This window comes from Pelodiscus sinensis, chromosome 18, assembly GCF_049634645.1.
Source record: "Pelodiscus sinensis isolate JC-2024 chromosome 18, ASM4963464v1, whole genome shotgun sequence".
In the NCBI taxonomy this organism is placed as follows: domain Eukaryota; kingdom Metazoa; phylum Chordata; order Testudines; family Trionychidae; genus Pelodiscus; species Pelodiscus sinensis.
This window is the reverse complement of record NC_134728.1, coordinates 17,168,492-17,185,033: the sequence shown is the minus strand read 5'-3', so window position 1 is coordinate 17,185,033 and position 16,542 is coordinate 17,168,492. Positions and strand designations below refer to the sequence as shown.

Below are 16,542 nucleotides of genomic sequence, written 5' to 3'. Positions count from 1 at the left end.
AAATGTACCTGCAAACATCACAATACTCTGAGAAACAAATTACCCCTTTATGATCACTTTCCAACAGAAATGTTCTAAAGAAATACAAGATTATTATTAACTTTGGGAATGTCTACACTAGCCACCCTAGTTCGAACTAGGCAGGGAGTCCGAACTACCGGGCATTTAAAAATGGTGGCACCCGGGAACATGCAAATAAAGCCCAGGATATTTTAATCCCGGGCTTCATTTGCAAGTTCAAATGACTACATTAGCCACCCTAGTTCGAACGAGGGTGGCTAGTGTAGACATACCCCATATGAGTTACAAGCCCCCAATGACATACAGAAATCTGTAGATTTCATGAGATTGGTTCTGACCTCACTTACACAACTATAAATTGGGAGTGACTCCATTTAAACCAACAGAATTCCAGAGTTCACAGAGGAGAGCAGATTTGGGTAAACAGCTGGTATGATGTAATTGGTGCAGCGCCTTTTGCCTTAAAGGTAGATTTGTTAGGGGTTATTTCTCAAGCCACTGGAATTCTGCCTTTTGTGTTCATTATAAAGATTTCTCTTTGCCACAGTCAGAGGCCACTCCTCTTTCACATGATATGTCTGTTACTTGCCAGCATTGTCAGCAGCTCTTTGAATTTGTTTATGGCAGTGAGAGAGTAAGACAGTAGCAAACACCCCTGGCATGTTGGGAATTGAAAATAAGCCAAATTATTTACATGGGATATGGTTGAAGGAGCAGTCATTAATACACTGTCTTCAATGGGGCTGTGCTGTGGGTTAGTCAGCTTGTTCAACAGATTGTGTTGACTGACACTACCTATGGATAGGCTTTATAGTGCATTTGCTTATCCAAAGCTTCCTACATGATGACCATAATCATGAACATGTGTAGGGAACAGCATTATGCAGAACTCCTACCTGATGTGAGGAGGTAGATCACTGGAAGATCATAAACAAAGAACTACTGGAAACAATGACACCTTTGTCCTCAATCCTCCGCTATTAGGAAATGGCAGGGTTTCTCTTCATAGTTTAACTTTGGCCTCTCTTCTTTCTTCACCCTCCAGGCCAGGGTTTGGTTGTCATCTGTTGTGCTTCAGAACAATGAGAATACAAGAACAGGTCCAGTCATTTTGGTTGATTTTGTCAGGAACTGGGCATTTTAAGGGTCAGATACACTGGTTATCCCTGCTGAGGATCTTCTTTGAAGTCCATGGAATTACAAATATTTACACCAGCAGAGGATTTAGAATTCATGATAGCTTAGAGTTAAAGGACACTTTGACTACCCATATACACTTAGACTCAGATGCTCAAAGGGATTTAGACTACTAACTTCTGTTGAAATCAATGGACATAGGAAACCTACCTTTGAAGATCTGGGCTAAGGTACTACTTGTTGGGGGTCCACTTGCCATGTGATCTTGGCTTGTCTATGGGAGGCAGACTGGCTAGTGATTGGGTCAGAAAACTGTGAGTCAGGATTTCTATTCCTGCTTTGCTGCTGCTTTATTGCCAGTCAGCAATCTTTAGGCTAATCTGTTACCCACTGTATTTGAGTTTGCCCTTTTGTAAAATGTGTAAAATTCCATTGCAAAAGTATTGCAAGTGTAAATTTCTTCTAATATGAGAAATTTGGATGAAAACAAGTATGAATTCAGGGAAGTCTAGTGGCTTCCATTATGCAGAAGGTCACATTAGATGATCACAGTGGTCTGGCCTCATAATTTGTGAACCTCTGTAAAGAGCTCTAGAAGAACAATTATTTCTGCGAAATTCGGTGGGACTATCCAGATGCAGATTTTTGCCAAGGGTGGTTTGTTCTGCCATAAAATGAAAACATTTTCTTCAAAGAAAGTGGACTTTCCCCACCACACGTCTCCTCAAAATGTCCCTGAGGTTTCTAGCTTGAGAAGAATGCTTCATGCCAGATTGTTGTTGCTGTTTCCTTAATGCAGGCCTTGTCTCTTACTACAATATATTTTTCAAAAAGTTATATTTCAATTAAATTTACATTGAACTATGGGGCTGTGTCCCCTGCTTGCTACCCTCTCCAACCCGTCCAGGGAGGGCCTGGGGCCGAGGCCACCTGGCCCCGGATCCTCCCCATCCACTGACGGAGAGAGTCTGAGACTGCCCCAGCCCTTGCTCTTCCTCCCCCCCATCCCCGCCCTTGGCTGCTGGGCTCCCATCTAGCCCTGGCTCTTTCCTCTCCCCCAGCCACAGTGAGGGCCCAAGCCAAGGCCACACTGGGCCCGGCTCTTCCCCTGGCTGCCGGGAGGAGCTGGGCTCAAGCTACAACATGCCTGGCTCCCCCTGCTCCTCCTCCTCCCCCCGGTCACCAGGAGGGGCTGGGCAAGCCATGCCAGGCCTGGGTTTCCCCCTCCCTCAACTGCCAGGAGGGCTGGGTCCAAACTGTGCCAGACACGGCTTTCCCCCCTAGCCGCCAGGAGGGGCTGGGCCCGGCTTTCCCTCCAGCCACCAGGGGGTTCTGCTGGGCTTCGGCAGGCCTGGCTCTCTCCCCGCAGGTGCCAGGTGGTTGTGCCAAGCCATGGCAGGCCCAGCTTTATTTGTCCCTGGCTACCAGGGGATTGGGCTGGGCCTGGCCGAAGACTGTGCAGCTCTCCCCGCCCCCTCCAAGCACGGGGAGGGTTGAGGGGAGAGGCTGCATGGTTCATAGTTCCCCGGAGCATGGGGGCAGGGAGAGGCCATAGGGCTATGGGTGGAGGGAGGGGCTGCAGGACACAGAGTGATGCATAACTTCACTTTGTAGACCTGCAGGAAAAGGTTTTTTATATATAAAAAGAGAGAGATTTTGTTCTTTGATGGCTTGGCTATTTCAGCTAAGGTTTGTTTGTATTGTTTACTCAGCTAATGTGCTTGGTATGTGTAAACTGTACTTGTCCATATATCTTTTTCTCAACATATACAAAACCAAAATATCCCCGTATGACTCAGAGCAAGACATGGTTTACTATAAGTGGCAAAGTTGAGAATTTCAGATCCTTAGACTGCTTAGCAGCTCACCTTTCTCACAGCATATTAAATGCATTAGAGAGTAACAATATAATTTTAGCCAAAACCCTCTCACATATAAATAATTCCAATAGGTAGTATAATTCTCTACTATAACTATAAATAATAGTAATAATAAATAATATAGCAATAAAAGAAAGAAGAGGCTTACCATGCACACAAACAATTCATTTACGCTGTAATGGATAGTATATGTCCCAATACTATGGTGATTGGGTGCTTTTATAATTAAATTCTTCAGATAGCAAGGAGGATTTGCTTACTTCTCCACATCAGCAGGCTTAGAGCTATTTTTATAAGTAATTTCTGCCCTGAAAATCTATACCTTAACTCTACATTATATTCAGGACTAGCAGCTGGGTGATATTTATTCCACCCAATTCAAAGTCTCTTACAGATGTTTATCTGGTTTCGTCAACTTTGTAATATATTTTCCTAGTTTATTGGTGCTCTCTCCCTTTTTTTTTTTTTTTTTTTTTGGATGGCCCTTTGAATATTTGATAGTATGAGAGAAATACATTAGCCAAGAATCCCTAGTAACTCAATGACTGGTCCTTGCAAGTGGCCTCACAAATTCAGCATTCACCTGGCTATTCAGGAGGTCCACCGCTCCACAGCTGTTTGGCTACTGTAAGGCTGTGTCTAGACTGGCAAATTTTTCTGCAAAATCATCTGCTTTTGCAGAAAAACTTGCCAGCTGTCTACACTGGCTGCTTGAATTTCTGCAAAAGCACTGACGATTTCATGTAAGATTGTCAGTGCTTTTGCGGAAATATTATGCTGCTCCCATTCGGGCAAAAGTCTTTTTCCGAAAAACTTTTGCGCAAAAGGGCCAGTGTAGATAGCAGAGATTTGTTTTCCGCAAAAAAGCCCCGATGGCGAAAATGGCGATCGGGGCTTTTTTGCGGAAAAGCGCGTCTAGATTGGCCACAGACGCTTTTCCGCAAAAAGTGCTTTTGCGGAAAAGCGTCCTGCCAATCTAGACGTGCTTTTCCGAAAATGCTTTTAACGGAAAAGTTTTCCGTTAAAAGCATTTCCGGAAAATCATGCCAGTGTAGACGTAGCCTAAGAGTGTCATGATCTCTGTGGGAAATGTGCTGCTTCTTTCCTCCTCTTTTTCCTTCACTAGCAGAAACTATTTCTCTCCTGTGACTATGGACAAGTTCACAGGACCTACAGGGCTGTGGACAGCTTATGAATACAGGATTCTCACTAAATATAGCTTTTACTGGGGAAAAAGGATAGACTCATCCCTGGCGTAACTCTAGTCACATTGATGGAGTTGTGCAAGATATCAATCTGGCTGCAGGTACTCACAGCCAGTGGACCTCAGACTAGCCCAGGGGGCAACAAATGTCTGTGAGGCCTTGTAAACATGGACAAATCATTATATGGAGCCTTCTGTAAATGGGCCCTCAAGCACAATGTTACCTTCACCAATAGCATTTCTTTGCTTCAGGTTCTGATCAATTCCTTCCAGATGTGGTTAATTAGATCCTTTATCCACTTTTTTGCACCTGCTGTAGGCATCACAGGGAATTTCCAAATGGTAGATTAGTGTTACATATCATAGCTAAAGTAGGAACAACAGAGAAATTTTAGGATGGAGTGAGAGATTCGTTGGCACAGCCATCCTGGAATTCCTTTCTTCAGAAACTTTCATTTAGACCCTCAAAGTATTGTGTGCCGTAATTCTTTCTGGTATTATTGGTGAAGAAATATGTATCATCATCAAGTCACTAACTGGTATAAGCAGTTGGAGGATGGGTAATCAGCAACTCCTACAATGTAAGACTAATGTTGTGCCCATTGCTTTTATTAATATGTTAAACAGAGGCAGTCAAAACATTCCATTAAAAAGTTGTTGGTTTTAATGGAAAGTTACTTTTTTTTAAATGGAAATGTAGACAAGACATTATACTTTTTTCAAGTATTTTTTTTTTTTTTTAGTTTTTGTCAAAACTTCCCCTTCCCCCAAATAATACAGATTACAGGGGGTTTTTTTATGAAAATGAAAATAATTGTTTTCAGCAAAACTTATTTAAGAGGCAGGGGAACCATTTAGCAGATAGTTTTAATTAATCATTATCTGGAAGATATCAACAACGTTCTTGGCATTTTGCTGACAAAAGAGATGAAGCCAGTACCCTAATGTGCATGTAGTATAAGGTCCAAAGTCCCCTGAATCAGCACATAGGTGGTTTTAGATCAGGCTCTACTTCAGACTTAGAAAAAAGAGATCAGACCAATTAATACAGGATATGTCAATAAGATGGAGAGAAGGTGTAAAAATGTAGCAATGCTCATTTCAGAAGTTATATGCAGTGTTGTTGTAGCTGTGTTGGTCCCAAGAAATTAAAGACATAAGATAGACAAGGTGATATCTTTTATTGCACCACCGTCTGTCCCACAGAAGACAGACAAGCTTTTGAGCTTACATATATCCTAAAGCAGAGTTCTGTGTAAGCTTCATAGCTAGTTTCTTTCTCCAGCAGAAGTTAAGTTAGTAACAGATATTACCTTGCCTTCCTTATCCCTCTATTTCTGATGTATGTTTTTAAAAGATATTTGTGCAATTTAAAACAAGAAAAATCTCACCCTTAAACTGGCAAGTTTTGTCAAGGAAAAGTGCCTTTTGGTGACAAAGCTGCATGGCTACGTCTAGACAGCGGGGCTATTTCAGGATACTAAAAGTATCCTGAAATAGCAATTCCACGTCTTTAAACGCTCCCATTATTTCTAAATGTATTTCAAAATAATGGGTGTGCCATTCCAGCATCTCTGTAACCCTTGTTCCACAAGGGTCAAGGCAGTGTTTCTCAAACTGTGGGTCCCGACTCCCCGGGGGGTCACAAGCAACTTAGAGGGAGATCGCAAACAACTTAGAAGGGGGTCGCGAGCAACTGAGAGGGGTCACGGTATCACTAGTTTGAGAACCCCTGGGTTAAGGGATTTGTCAAAATAGCGCTTTATTTCAAAATAACTTTGAAATAAGCTACACAATTTGCATAGCACAAATCGCATAGCTTATTCTGAGGTAAGGGTTCTGTGAAGATTCACCCATGAGAGTACACACTGCAATGCAACTTTTTTCTTTTCTCCTCCCTTTGTTTGTCAGCAAACATGCAGTGTAGACACCTCCAGGCATTTCTTCACTGATTCTGGCATCCAGGAAATGGCCCACAATTCTCAATCAGCCACTCTCTACAGCAATATGAACTCTACTTCCCTGCAACCAGTTGACCAGCTACCTGCCCCTCCCCCTTGCAAATCCCACAAATCGTAAGTGCCATTTCCTGCTGTCTGACTTTTCTGTGAGAGTTCACGGGAGAGGATAGTGACTGTCTGGTTTCATCCACATGGTTGTTGAGGCATTTGATGTAATGGATGAGGGTTATACCACACAAGGCCAACCTTACAAATTGTGGTGCCCTACACAACCTGAGCATCTGGAACCCCCTTTCCATCCCCATCCCTGTGGATTGACTCAGTGTGCAGTGGCCTCATGGCATCTTCCCAAGTAACCAAGCATGGCCATCACACCAAGTGCTCTCCCACTTGGACCGCCCCACAGCTGCTGGATCTGATCAGGGCATGGGAACAGACAGCCTGTCTGAGCATCTGCTTTCCGGGTGACCAGGAAGTAGGGGGATGAAATGCAGGGTAAGTGGATGTGACTTGTAGAGTGCAGGGCTGAGGGCATGGAAAAGTGGGAGGCTGGCTGTGTTTCTGTATCCCTATGTAGCTTATCGATGGGGCCAAACTGGATGTTGATGGTCACCGGGATCGCAATAGAATAGTGCGTTGCATTTTGCATAAGTTGTGTGAATCAAAGGGAGAAATGTTTGACTGAAACTTTTCCTCAGGTATTGGTTAATTTTCTGCTGCAGGTTCCATGCCAATGCAGCTTTGTCCTCTTCCCCCATTGCAGGACACAAACCCGTACTGTTCATGAATTACTTTTGTAGGAACCAAAGCGCAACATAGGTTTGCTGCATATGGAGCGGGGTGAAAGCCATAAACCTGGAGAAACTGTGCCCTGGTTTTCTTGTTTACCCTGGGCAGGAAGATGCCTGCCACAACTTTATCTGCCTGTGGGGAAGTGTGGCCTTATTAGACTATGTTCCTCGCAAAGGAAATTTTCTAGACTCAACTGGAATTTCTTTTGTCCTGATGCACAGCTGCCAGCCATCCCCACCTCCTTTCTCACCATGATGAGGGTGTTTGCCAAGATGCAATCCTTGCAAGGGGTCAGCAGGAAAGTGAATGGAAATGTTGGGAAAGGGGCTTGTAAAGGAAATGTTACCATGTAGGACTTGATGTTCACAGACTCCTTTTGGTGCATTGTGCCAAACAGCAGAGACCTTGACAGCCCTGCCATGGACCACATTGGAGAAGCTGAGAGAAGTAAGGAAGTGCCCTAAAAGAAACAGGAAGGATATGGTTTGTAAAGTGGTAAATCAATCAGCAAGTGAGTGCAGGCATCGGGAAGAATGCTTGGAAAGGGAGCTGCACAACTATAATGATAACCAGGCTCTTGCCAGGCAGACCACAGAAGGCATTGTCAGGGTGATGGAGGAACAGCTATCTATCGGTCCCCACACGGTTGGGAAATCCCATGTGTGCAATGCCAGACAGCGTCATACACATTTCCCAGAGTCATGGTCCTCTATAGCAGAATGTGATTTATTGTCCTGCATGCTTGCAGCCACACAGCACACTCCAAACTGGTTAGCAACTGACAGGTAGCAATCAGGAGTCACTAGCTTCTATACAGTAATCACCACTTTTCTCAGCCGAGAAGGCCACTCTCATTCAGGTGTCCTTGCACTATAGGTCAGGGGCCAGCTCAGCACAGGAAGGTCACTTTATGCATCCTAAAGTTCTGTAGCCACTGTTCTTCATCTCACACCTGATGATGTGATCCTTCCAATCAGTGCTGGTTTCCCTAGTCCAAAAGCAATTGTCTACCCTGTACAGCTGCTCTGTGACTCCCAAATGCAATGACAGGTTGCTACTGTCCCTATCATGCACAGTCAGGCTCCTCTGAGTTTTCTTCCGCTGTCAATAATTTCAAGATGATCTCTTCTACTAGCCATTAATTACTATGATGTCCTCGTAATAGGTAAAGCATGCAGATTCTGCAGTGTACAACAAAGAAGGGCAGTTGAAAAAAAAAAGGTGTAAAAGGAAGCTGGAAGCCTCTGAACAAAGCAGTGTCTGAAAGGACATTTTGCATGGCCCCAAGATACCTCACACTTTGTTCTGCAAACCCACAACACTTAGGGTGCATCTACACAGTAGGGCTTAACTTGAAATAAGCTATGCAAATTGAGCTATGGCAATTGCGTAGCTTATTTCAAAATTGGGAGCATTTACACAGCACTTATTTTGAAACTGAGCACTCTTCCTCCGACTTCCCTTACTCCTCGTACAATGAGGATTACAGGAGTCAGAGTAAGAAATCCTCCAGCTTGACAGTATTTTGACATTATGTACAAATAACTGCCTGCTGGGTAAACGCACACTAAGTTATTTCGAAGTAATGCTAGTTATTTTGAAATAATGTTGCTGTGTAGACGTACCCCTAGTGGCAGATGGTGTCACCAGGAACTGTGGGATACGTACTCACTATCATTGCTCCCGCTGTTGCTGGAGGAGCTCCCAAAGTGAATATGATCTGCTGACAAAGGGGGCATGTGTGAACATGCATTGGCAACTTTGCTGTTGTCGATTTCTGCATGTCAACATTATTTTCCTTCACAAAACTTGGTAGTATAGACACATGAGTTCTTTCAAGTCAAGTTTCAACTTGGAGCACATTTTAAAGACTGAAAGGGTTGTATAGTAAAAAAACCATCAAAAACATGGTGACCCTAATTATAGTCCTGAATGATACTTCAGCTGATGATATTGTAAGGAAATATAAACCACAGCTGTGTGGGCTAAAGGAGGTAACTGCAGCTAGAGCTGTGCTACTCACTGTTTTAGATTCTCATCACTTGGGCATGAAAAAGATTCCTTTTGAAGTTGAAGTTCAGCCTGAAATGCATTCTTTGCAACCAGAGAGTGAATCCTTCAAGTACAGATTAGGTGGCCAGGGTCTCTAGAAATGCTGGCTGCTGTTACCTTAGACATAAATTATTAGCAGTATCAGAATTTTAATCTCTCGGAATGAAATTCACTCCTTCCGACACAATGCTGGTGTAACTGAGCTTTGCGCCTGCAAATGCCTGGAAGGAAGGGAATGGAATTTGCCACCAAGGCTGTTATTACAGCCCAGGGTTGGAAGAGAGGCAACTGTCCATCTGCTTCCCTTATATGTGTCTTCTGGACTATTGCATGTAAACAAAGATCTAGTGACATCTCCATGAGTCCAACTAAAATGCTCTCCTCTTTGTGTGATGTACATGGAATCCCAGCTACTCCATCTGAGTCAGCTCTCGGTGGGCCATCAGCAACTGAGTAAAGGTCAATGTGGATGAGTTATGGAAGTATGGGAAAATGTACAGGGAGTTCCACTATTGCATCCAGAGCTGTGATAGGATCAGTCTGGGATACCCTTGCTCACAAAGAGTAAGGTACTACACTGATATTAAAACTCTGTGACTACTTAGGATGTAAGCTACTATCTGAGATGACCAAGAATGCAGAGTGTGATGTTTAATCTGCATCTGAAAAATTGCCTACACCTGAAACTGATTATTTCCTTGCACAGTTACCACTGAGTTATGCAGTTGTGTGCATCCTTTTAAGAAATCAGCCCAAAATCTCAGTACATCACAGGAACATAGAATTGTCCATCCTGGATCAGTCCATTCCTCTATCAAATCCATATCCTGCAAAAGAAGGGGTAGAGTAAACCTCCAGTAATGCATCCAGTCATTTGTATAGTGCCATAAATGAAGAAAGAAAAATTCCTCCTGACCCCTTTAAGGATTCATGTTATGCCCTGAACCATGAGATTTCATTACCTTTCTTTGAGCATGCAAAACTGTCACCACTATAATTGGTCATAACATTTTGCCAGTACAGGAAAGAGAAATATTATTCTGTAATATAATAGAAATAGATAAAATTCAATAGAGCTTCAGAATCAATTGCCACATTTCCAAGGTAAACATTAAACACCCATTACAATTATTCCATCAGATAAGCCAAGATAGTATCCGGTGCTATCTGTTCTTTGTATTCTCCCTAACTTTCATCGCTAAGTGTGCAAAAATGCTTTCAGCAAATATTAAAGGTTCTTTCTGTGCTGAGAGTGATGCTAAATAACCTTCTCCAACTTAGTTATAAACAACAGAAGGAGTGAGTCCACAGATGCGACGCAGCCTTAGATCTATTCAAAATTATAAACGGATTCTGATCGGTGGATAAAAATGGACACCAGATTTTGCTTGCTTTTTTCCTCTTCTTCATAATCCCACCCCAGCTCCCTCTTGAAAGGCATTCTGTTCTGTCAGCCATAATGACATCTGCTGGTGGAGACAGGAAGCCATAAATCTGTAGGTTTCCTCTCAACCAAGCCTTGTTAATGCTCCCATTTATCACTCAGGATAAGGTGCCATCTCACTAGCGCTGTGCTCAGAAGTCCATCTTCTCAATTTCTCTTTCCCTAGGGAGGCACCATTTAAAACAGTGGCTTTCTCATCTTACATATTGTGACCTAAATAGTCACTTGCAGATGCAAATACCATGCCCAGTTTGTAGCACTTGGATGTCAGCCATGCCTGTGGAGAACAATAGCCTCTACTTGCTGATCCAAGACTACACCAAATCATTGCTCTAGTTAAACCTTGTGTCTATGCCTTTTAAACTACCACATAAGCAGTGGACCCTCGGTGAGAGAGAAATTTCTTCCCCCAAAAAATGCTTATAGAAATGTAAGCAAATGACAAAATAGGCAGTAAACAATGACTTGCTCTTAAAAAAAGCTTTTAATACAATTTACCTTTAAAGAGACACTGCAGAAGCAGCAATATATTTGGATCAGGTACATAATGATTTTCATCTTCAGTGCATGGACAGGAGAAGAGGGAGCTAGAAAAGGGTGATGATGATACATAAATATGGAACTGAGGCACCAAGTTTTAAGAGCTCAAAGGCACAAATTTAGCCAACATGAATGGTGAAAATAGAATCCTGGTTCCTTGTGTCACACTCCACTACTTGAACCAATAGAATAACATTCAGTGCCTTATCTTATGAGTAATATAAGCAATACAATAATGTGAGATCTGTCTTTGAAGGATAGTGAAAATATAGCTGTTTGTTGCTCCAGCAGCTTGCATCTTGCATTTAAACAGGTGCAAAGTGAATGTATACATTGTACACTGACTGAGCACAGTGTGGCTACGTCTACGCTGCATAGTTATTTCGGAATAAGCTATTCCGGAACAGTTATTCCAAAAAAACGTATTTTGAGAGAGCACGTCTACGCTTCAGGGAAGCCTCAAAATTAGTCAGTCAGAGGCCAGATTCCCTAATGAAGATGTACTATCTCGATTTAGAGCCCCAGGAGGAATAACTTAGAATGGCCCTTGTGAGGGGCTATTTCAAAATAGCAGAAGTGGAACATCTATACACACCTTATTTTGAAATAGCTATTTTGGAATAGGCATTATTCTTCATAGAAGTCGGAATAAGCTGTCCGTTATTTTTAAATTATTTTGATATACAGTAACGGAATTGCTGTGTAAATGCTCGCATAATTATTTCAGAATAACGGCCATTATTCTGAAATAATTTTGCTGTGTAAACACACCCTGTAAGAGGCTAGGAAAGATGTAAGGTCTTCTGGAGAATCAGGCCCATTATCCTAGGTCATGAGTGCTACTTTCCTACCATGTCAGTTATGGAAGAGTTGTGCTACAGGGAAGTGGGGAAATGAATACATTGCAATAGCTCTAATTTTTGTCATCATTTAAACTATGCATTTATTTGTGACATCAATTTTTTTTAACTTTTAAAAAGATTTCCAGAGCAATGAGGAGGGGGATGGCAAATCATTTTAAGGGGACATTTTCCAGAGACATAAAAATATTTGGTCACTAAGTACAAAGGTCATATCAGGTCTTTCCTTTAGGAAACTCATTATCTTCCTGAACTGCAGGGCTGGCATTTCCAGTGTCAACTGAATACTAGTGATACTTTAATTCCACTTAAAGGATCACTAAATAACATATTTGTTTTGTGTGGGATATTAATGAATCATGTTGGAGCATATAGAAATCAAGGTGAAAATACCAACAAACAAAAACCCTATTATTGATATGTCCCATGATAAAATATAGGTATTAAACTACAGAGAAATCCACTTATAAGAATTACAGTTAAAAGAATAAGAATCGATTCTCTGTTCCCCAAATCATTTTTAAAGACTGCATGGTGTTAACAGCAGCTATTATAAAAAAGACACTGTGAAATGAATAAACTCGACATGCTTTCATGTATCAAATTCATTGTTTGAAATTCTTCAGTACCTTTCATTCTCCACACTGACCATGGTTTGGAATTTGTCTACTGTAATGAGAGCAGGCAGTGATTTACATACAAACTGGGGGTGGGGGGGCTCTTTGCGGGACATAGAAGAACACAGATTAAAGGACCCACAAACCCAGAATAAAGAGAGTGAATTAGAATGGTGCTGGGCCATTCAGTACTATGGGAAAATAGGCACTCTGTTTTTAGGATTACTGTTTTTCTTGGTATAAACTCATTATTTTTGTTATTAATATTATTAGAAATGGACTTCTTGAACCTATGCTGAACTTTAGGGAAGTTTAGATCTGAATCTGAAAAATAGGTGCTGGGCCTGACTCTAATTATTATTGTTATTATTGCACTTGTTGGCTTTAAAATAGTCACTGGGAACTAACGGAAGAATATAATATTTATTGAAAGCCATAATTCTCCACTGCCTTGCATCTTGTGTAGGTATTCACACCCGTTCTTGTGTTCTGGGGCCACCCACCTAACATTCTGACTTGGTACACCCTGCCCCCCCTTCCAACACACAAAATCACACTGATCTAGATGGAGTATTACATGCACTTCACAAATCACAGCAGTGTAAACCAGGGTTTCTTGACCTTTCTAGACTTCTGTACTCCTTTCAGAAGTCTGATTTGTCTTGTGGACCCCAAGTTTCACTTCACTTAAAAATTAGTCACTTATAAAATCAGACACAAAAATACATTGTACTGCCACAACGTTTTTTTTTCTAATTTTTTCTATATGAAATTTTGAGTCGTACTAATTTCACTAATATTTTTTATGTAGCCTGTTATAAAACTAGGCAAATATCTAGATGAGTTGATGGAAGACTCCTGCATACACTGAGAGGTACATATTTCTCTAGTTGAGAGCTACTGGTGTAAATGACTACATAAAAGTGTAGGATGCTGGAAAATCGGGTATATCCTATTTTGTTTAATACTTAATTTTTATGTCATTGTCCTAGTGTAGCTAAATCTCACCTCTTCTAAGGTCCCTGGCTGGTTCTTCTAATCCCAGGACCTCCCCAGTAATATAATCGCCAATATAGCAATGTGTATCACAATTTGCTTTCTACACAGCTTCCTTCACACATAAGCTTTCTAGAGGGAGACGGTGGACAGGGGGCAGAGAAAAGGAGCAAAGCTTCACAGAGTTTGTTACAGCTGTAGCCTGCGCCTACCGCTTTATCAAGTCAGTCCGTGGGAACTTGTCAGCAGCCTAGTTTCAAAAGTGGGAATAAGGAGAGTTACCATGTAACCTTCTTCCTAAAAGGCAGCGGGGGGGGGGGGGGGGCGAGGTAAAGAGGGAGAGGGAATCTAAAGAGGAAATGACAAGATTGCCAAATAATCAAAACGAGAGGAGTAATACAAGCCTGCAAAAAAACAAGGAGCCGCTGAAAGTGCCCTGCTCAGAAACAAGCTAGGCTCAAACTTCACTGATTAGAAACTTACTTGGGCATGAACCAGAATGGAGAACTTTGGGGGAGAGATGGGTACAGGTAGGCTGGCACTGAGCAGCTCGGGGAGTCGGTGTCTCGGTGTATAAGTTTCTTTTTTTTTCCTTGGGATCAGCAAGCCCTGTCTCTTTAATAAACTGACTGCCTTCTGTCTGCTTGGAGTAAATTTCATCCTGTCATCAGGTCGCGGAGGAGGAGTTTGTTAATGTTCAGTTTGCTCAGTGGATCGATGTTTGCTGGCATCGCCTCGCCCTGCCTGTGTATGTGTATGTGTGTGTGTGTGTGTGTGTGTATGTGTGTGAATACCAGATTTCCTTCCATCCAAAGCCTCTCTGTCCTCTTCCATATCACTCACAGCCTGGCATCTGACAGCAACAAACCTGCAGCTTTCTGCACACACACACATACACACACACACACACACACCAATCCGCCATACAGATCTACCAGGAGGAGGAGGAGGAAAGGAGAGGCAAGGGAGGAAGCAGCAAGCCCCAAAATCTTTCCAGAGCTGCCTTTTTAATATATATAAAATCTATTTTGTTATTTATTTATTCCTATTTGCTGGCACTGTGGGTTCCTTTCATTTGCTCCTGGTCTCGGATGTTTGACTCAAAGCAAAGCAAGTGTTGCAACAGTGAAATAATACTAACCTAGATCTCTGTAAAATAAAATAAAAAACCCAACGGGTTCCTAGCAGTTAAGTGAACAGAAGGGGGGGCTTGGCTGGAGGGGGCATTTGGGGGAACCAGCTGAGAGGGAGCCAGAGAAAGCCAGAGAAACAAGACACACGAGCTTCCAAGGGTTCTTGGATCTGGGGACAGAAGTGAGATTGGAGAAAGTAGAGCGATGCCAAGGAGGAAACAACAAGCACCCAAGCGGGCTGCAGGTAAGGAGAAGCCATCCACTTACACCGCCTCTGTGTCTCTTCACTTCTTTGACTCCTAACCGCCTATTTTTTGTTGTTATTGTTGTTTAGGAACACCCCGATTTTCTGAGCTGGATCTGCCCCCCCCCCCCCTTCCTAACTCTAACAATATTGAATCAGTTTTCTTCTTGCCAGGAAGAGCTTTCCTCTGAAACTGACGATCCGTGCGAGGTCCCCCCTCCACCCGCCTGGGTCTTTTTGGAACACTCTTCTTTTTTCTCCCCTCTCCAACTCCTGCTCTTGAGGGGTAGCCCTGTCCCTTGTTAAACTCTCCCCCCCCCCAACTTTCTCCCACTCGATTCCCTTCGCCCTCCTCCCCACTCACCCCCTCTTTTGATGGCTCTTGTACTGCTTCCTTCTCCACCTTTTTGGACGGGGGGTTGTTTTGAACGGCACGTTCCATAAAGTGGCTCGCTCTTTTTTTATTATTATTATTTTGTCTTTCGCCCTGTTTCTGGTGCAATTCTGGACGTGTGTGTGTGTATGTGTGTGTGTGTGTGTGTGTATGCTCGTGTGTGCGCGCGCGCCTGAAATAGTACAGGGACTGTCTCTGTTGATGAACCCGGTGGTTGAAGTTCAGCCTTTGATCATCGGTGGTGAAAACTGCAAGAGGAAATAAAATGAAACGTTCTGACTGTTAGAAGACAAGTCCGCATTTTCAAATCCAATCCCTCCTTTGTGTTGCATCCCAGGCTGCACATTAGCAAATCAAATGCCAAGTTTGTGTGTGTGTGTGTGGGGGGGGGGGGTTATTTTGTAAAGAGGAAAATAGTTTGCAACTTTGGACGTGTTTTGTTTTTGTTAATTGTGGAGAGTTATTTTTTAATCAAGCCAGGAAAAAGAAACAGACCAATAGGCCTGTACAGTAAATCTTCTCAAAGAGTTTTCTTTTATGCTGTGTAATTGCTTTATTTTTTTTTAATTGTATTCTGGGGCTTTGTTTCTGGGAAGTGCAATATGGAAGTTCATTTTTCTTCTGCCAGACCCACCCACTGAAAAATCAGCTTTCCAGTTGATTGCCAGCTTTGATTTGACATTTGATTGATCACCTGTCATCTTGCTGCCTTTGATCTATTCATTCTTGATACATATCAATAAATCACTCACCATGGTAACTCAAGTGCCAATGACGTATGTCTTGCCCTCTGGATTCTCTTAGCCAGAAATGCACAATTATTATCTTGTTTGATTTTTAATGTTTGTGTGTGTGTGCTTTAAAGAAAAGCTAAGTTTTGTTCTGTTGTGTTTATGGTTTAGGGATCATCAGCTAATTGTCCCCTCCACACACACACTTTGAATACTCCAACCCTTAGCATATTACTATAGCTAAAGACAAAATCTATGGACATGTTTAGTGACATACTTGAATAAACTTTGAAAAGTAATGTTTGCAGCTAATTTTGGAGATCTGGGACACAGGGAACTTTTATAAACTTATAACAGATCTTAGCTTCTGCTTCATTTACTTAGATTTAGGACACTTGTATGTAGGCAAAGTCTTCTGGGGCAGACCCATGCACCTAAGCTGGAGGTCAGTCTGTTTACTGGCAAGGAGAGGTCTCTTTTAATTACAAAAAGGTAATTAATCCAGGAACATATCTATGAAAAGAGAGCTCTGTGCT

General features: G+C 42.3%; 1 protein-coding gene and 1 long non-coding RNA gene across 3 annotated transcripts in view; one reads left to right on the top strand and one right to left on the bottom strand.

Annotated features, from left to right (window-relative positions):
* Window positions 1–4,029: 4,029 nt before the first annotated feature.
* On the bottom strand, window positions 4,030–15,627 carry LOC142818848 (uncharacterized). Of its 2 annotated transcripts, none has more exons than XR_012896517.1 (3): window positions 15,246–15,627; window positions 10,990–11,078; window positions 4,030–9,874 (listed from the first exon to the last, which is right to left on the bottom strand). It is a non-coding gene; the product is annotated as an uncharacterized LOC142818848 (long non-coding RNA). The 2 variants fall into 2 exon arrangements; XR_012896516.1 differs by lacking the exon at window positions 15,246–15,627 and adding an exon at window positions 13,988–14,158.
* The window catches only part of TSHZ2 (teashirt zinc finger homeobox 2), a 301,375-nt gene continuing 299,187 nt past the window's right edge, over window positions 14,355–16,542 (top strand). The window contains exon 1 of the mRNA XM_006129419.4: window positions 14,355–14,881. Coding sequence (XP_006129481.2) covers window positions 14,842–14,881 — 40 coding nt within the window. The 5' untranslated portion in view covers window positions 14,355–14,841. The remainder of the gene's footprint in view (window positions 14,882–16,542) is intronic.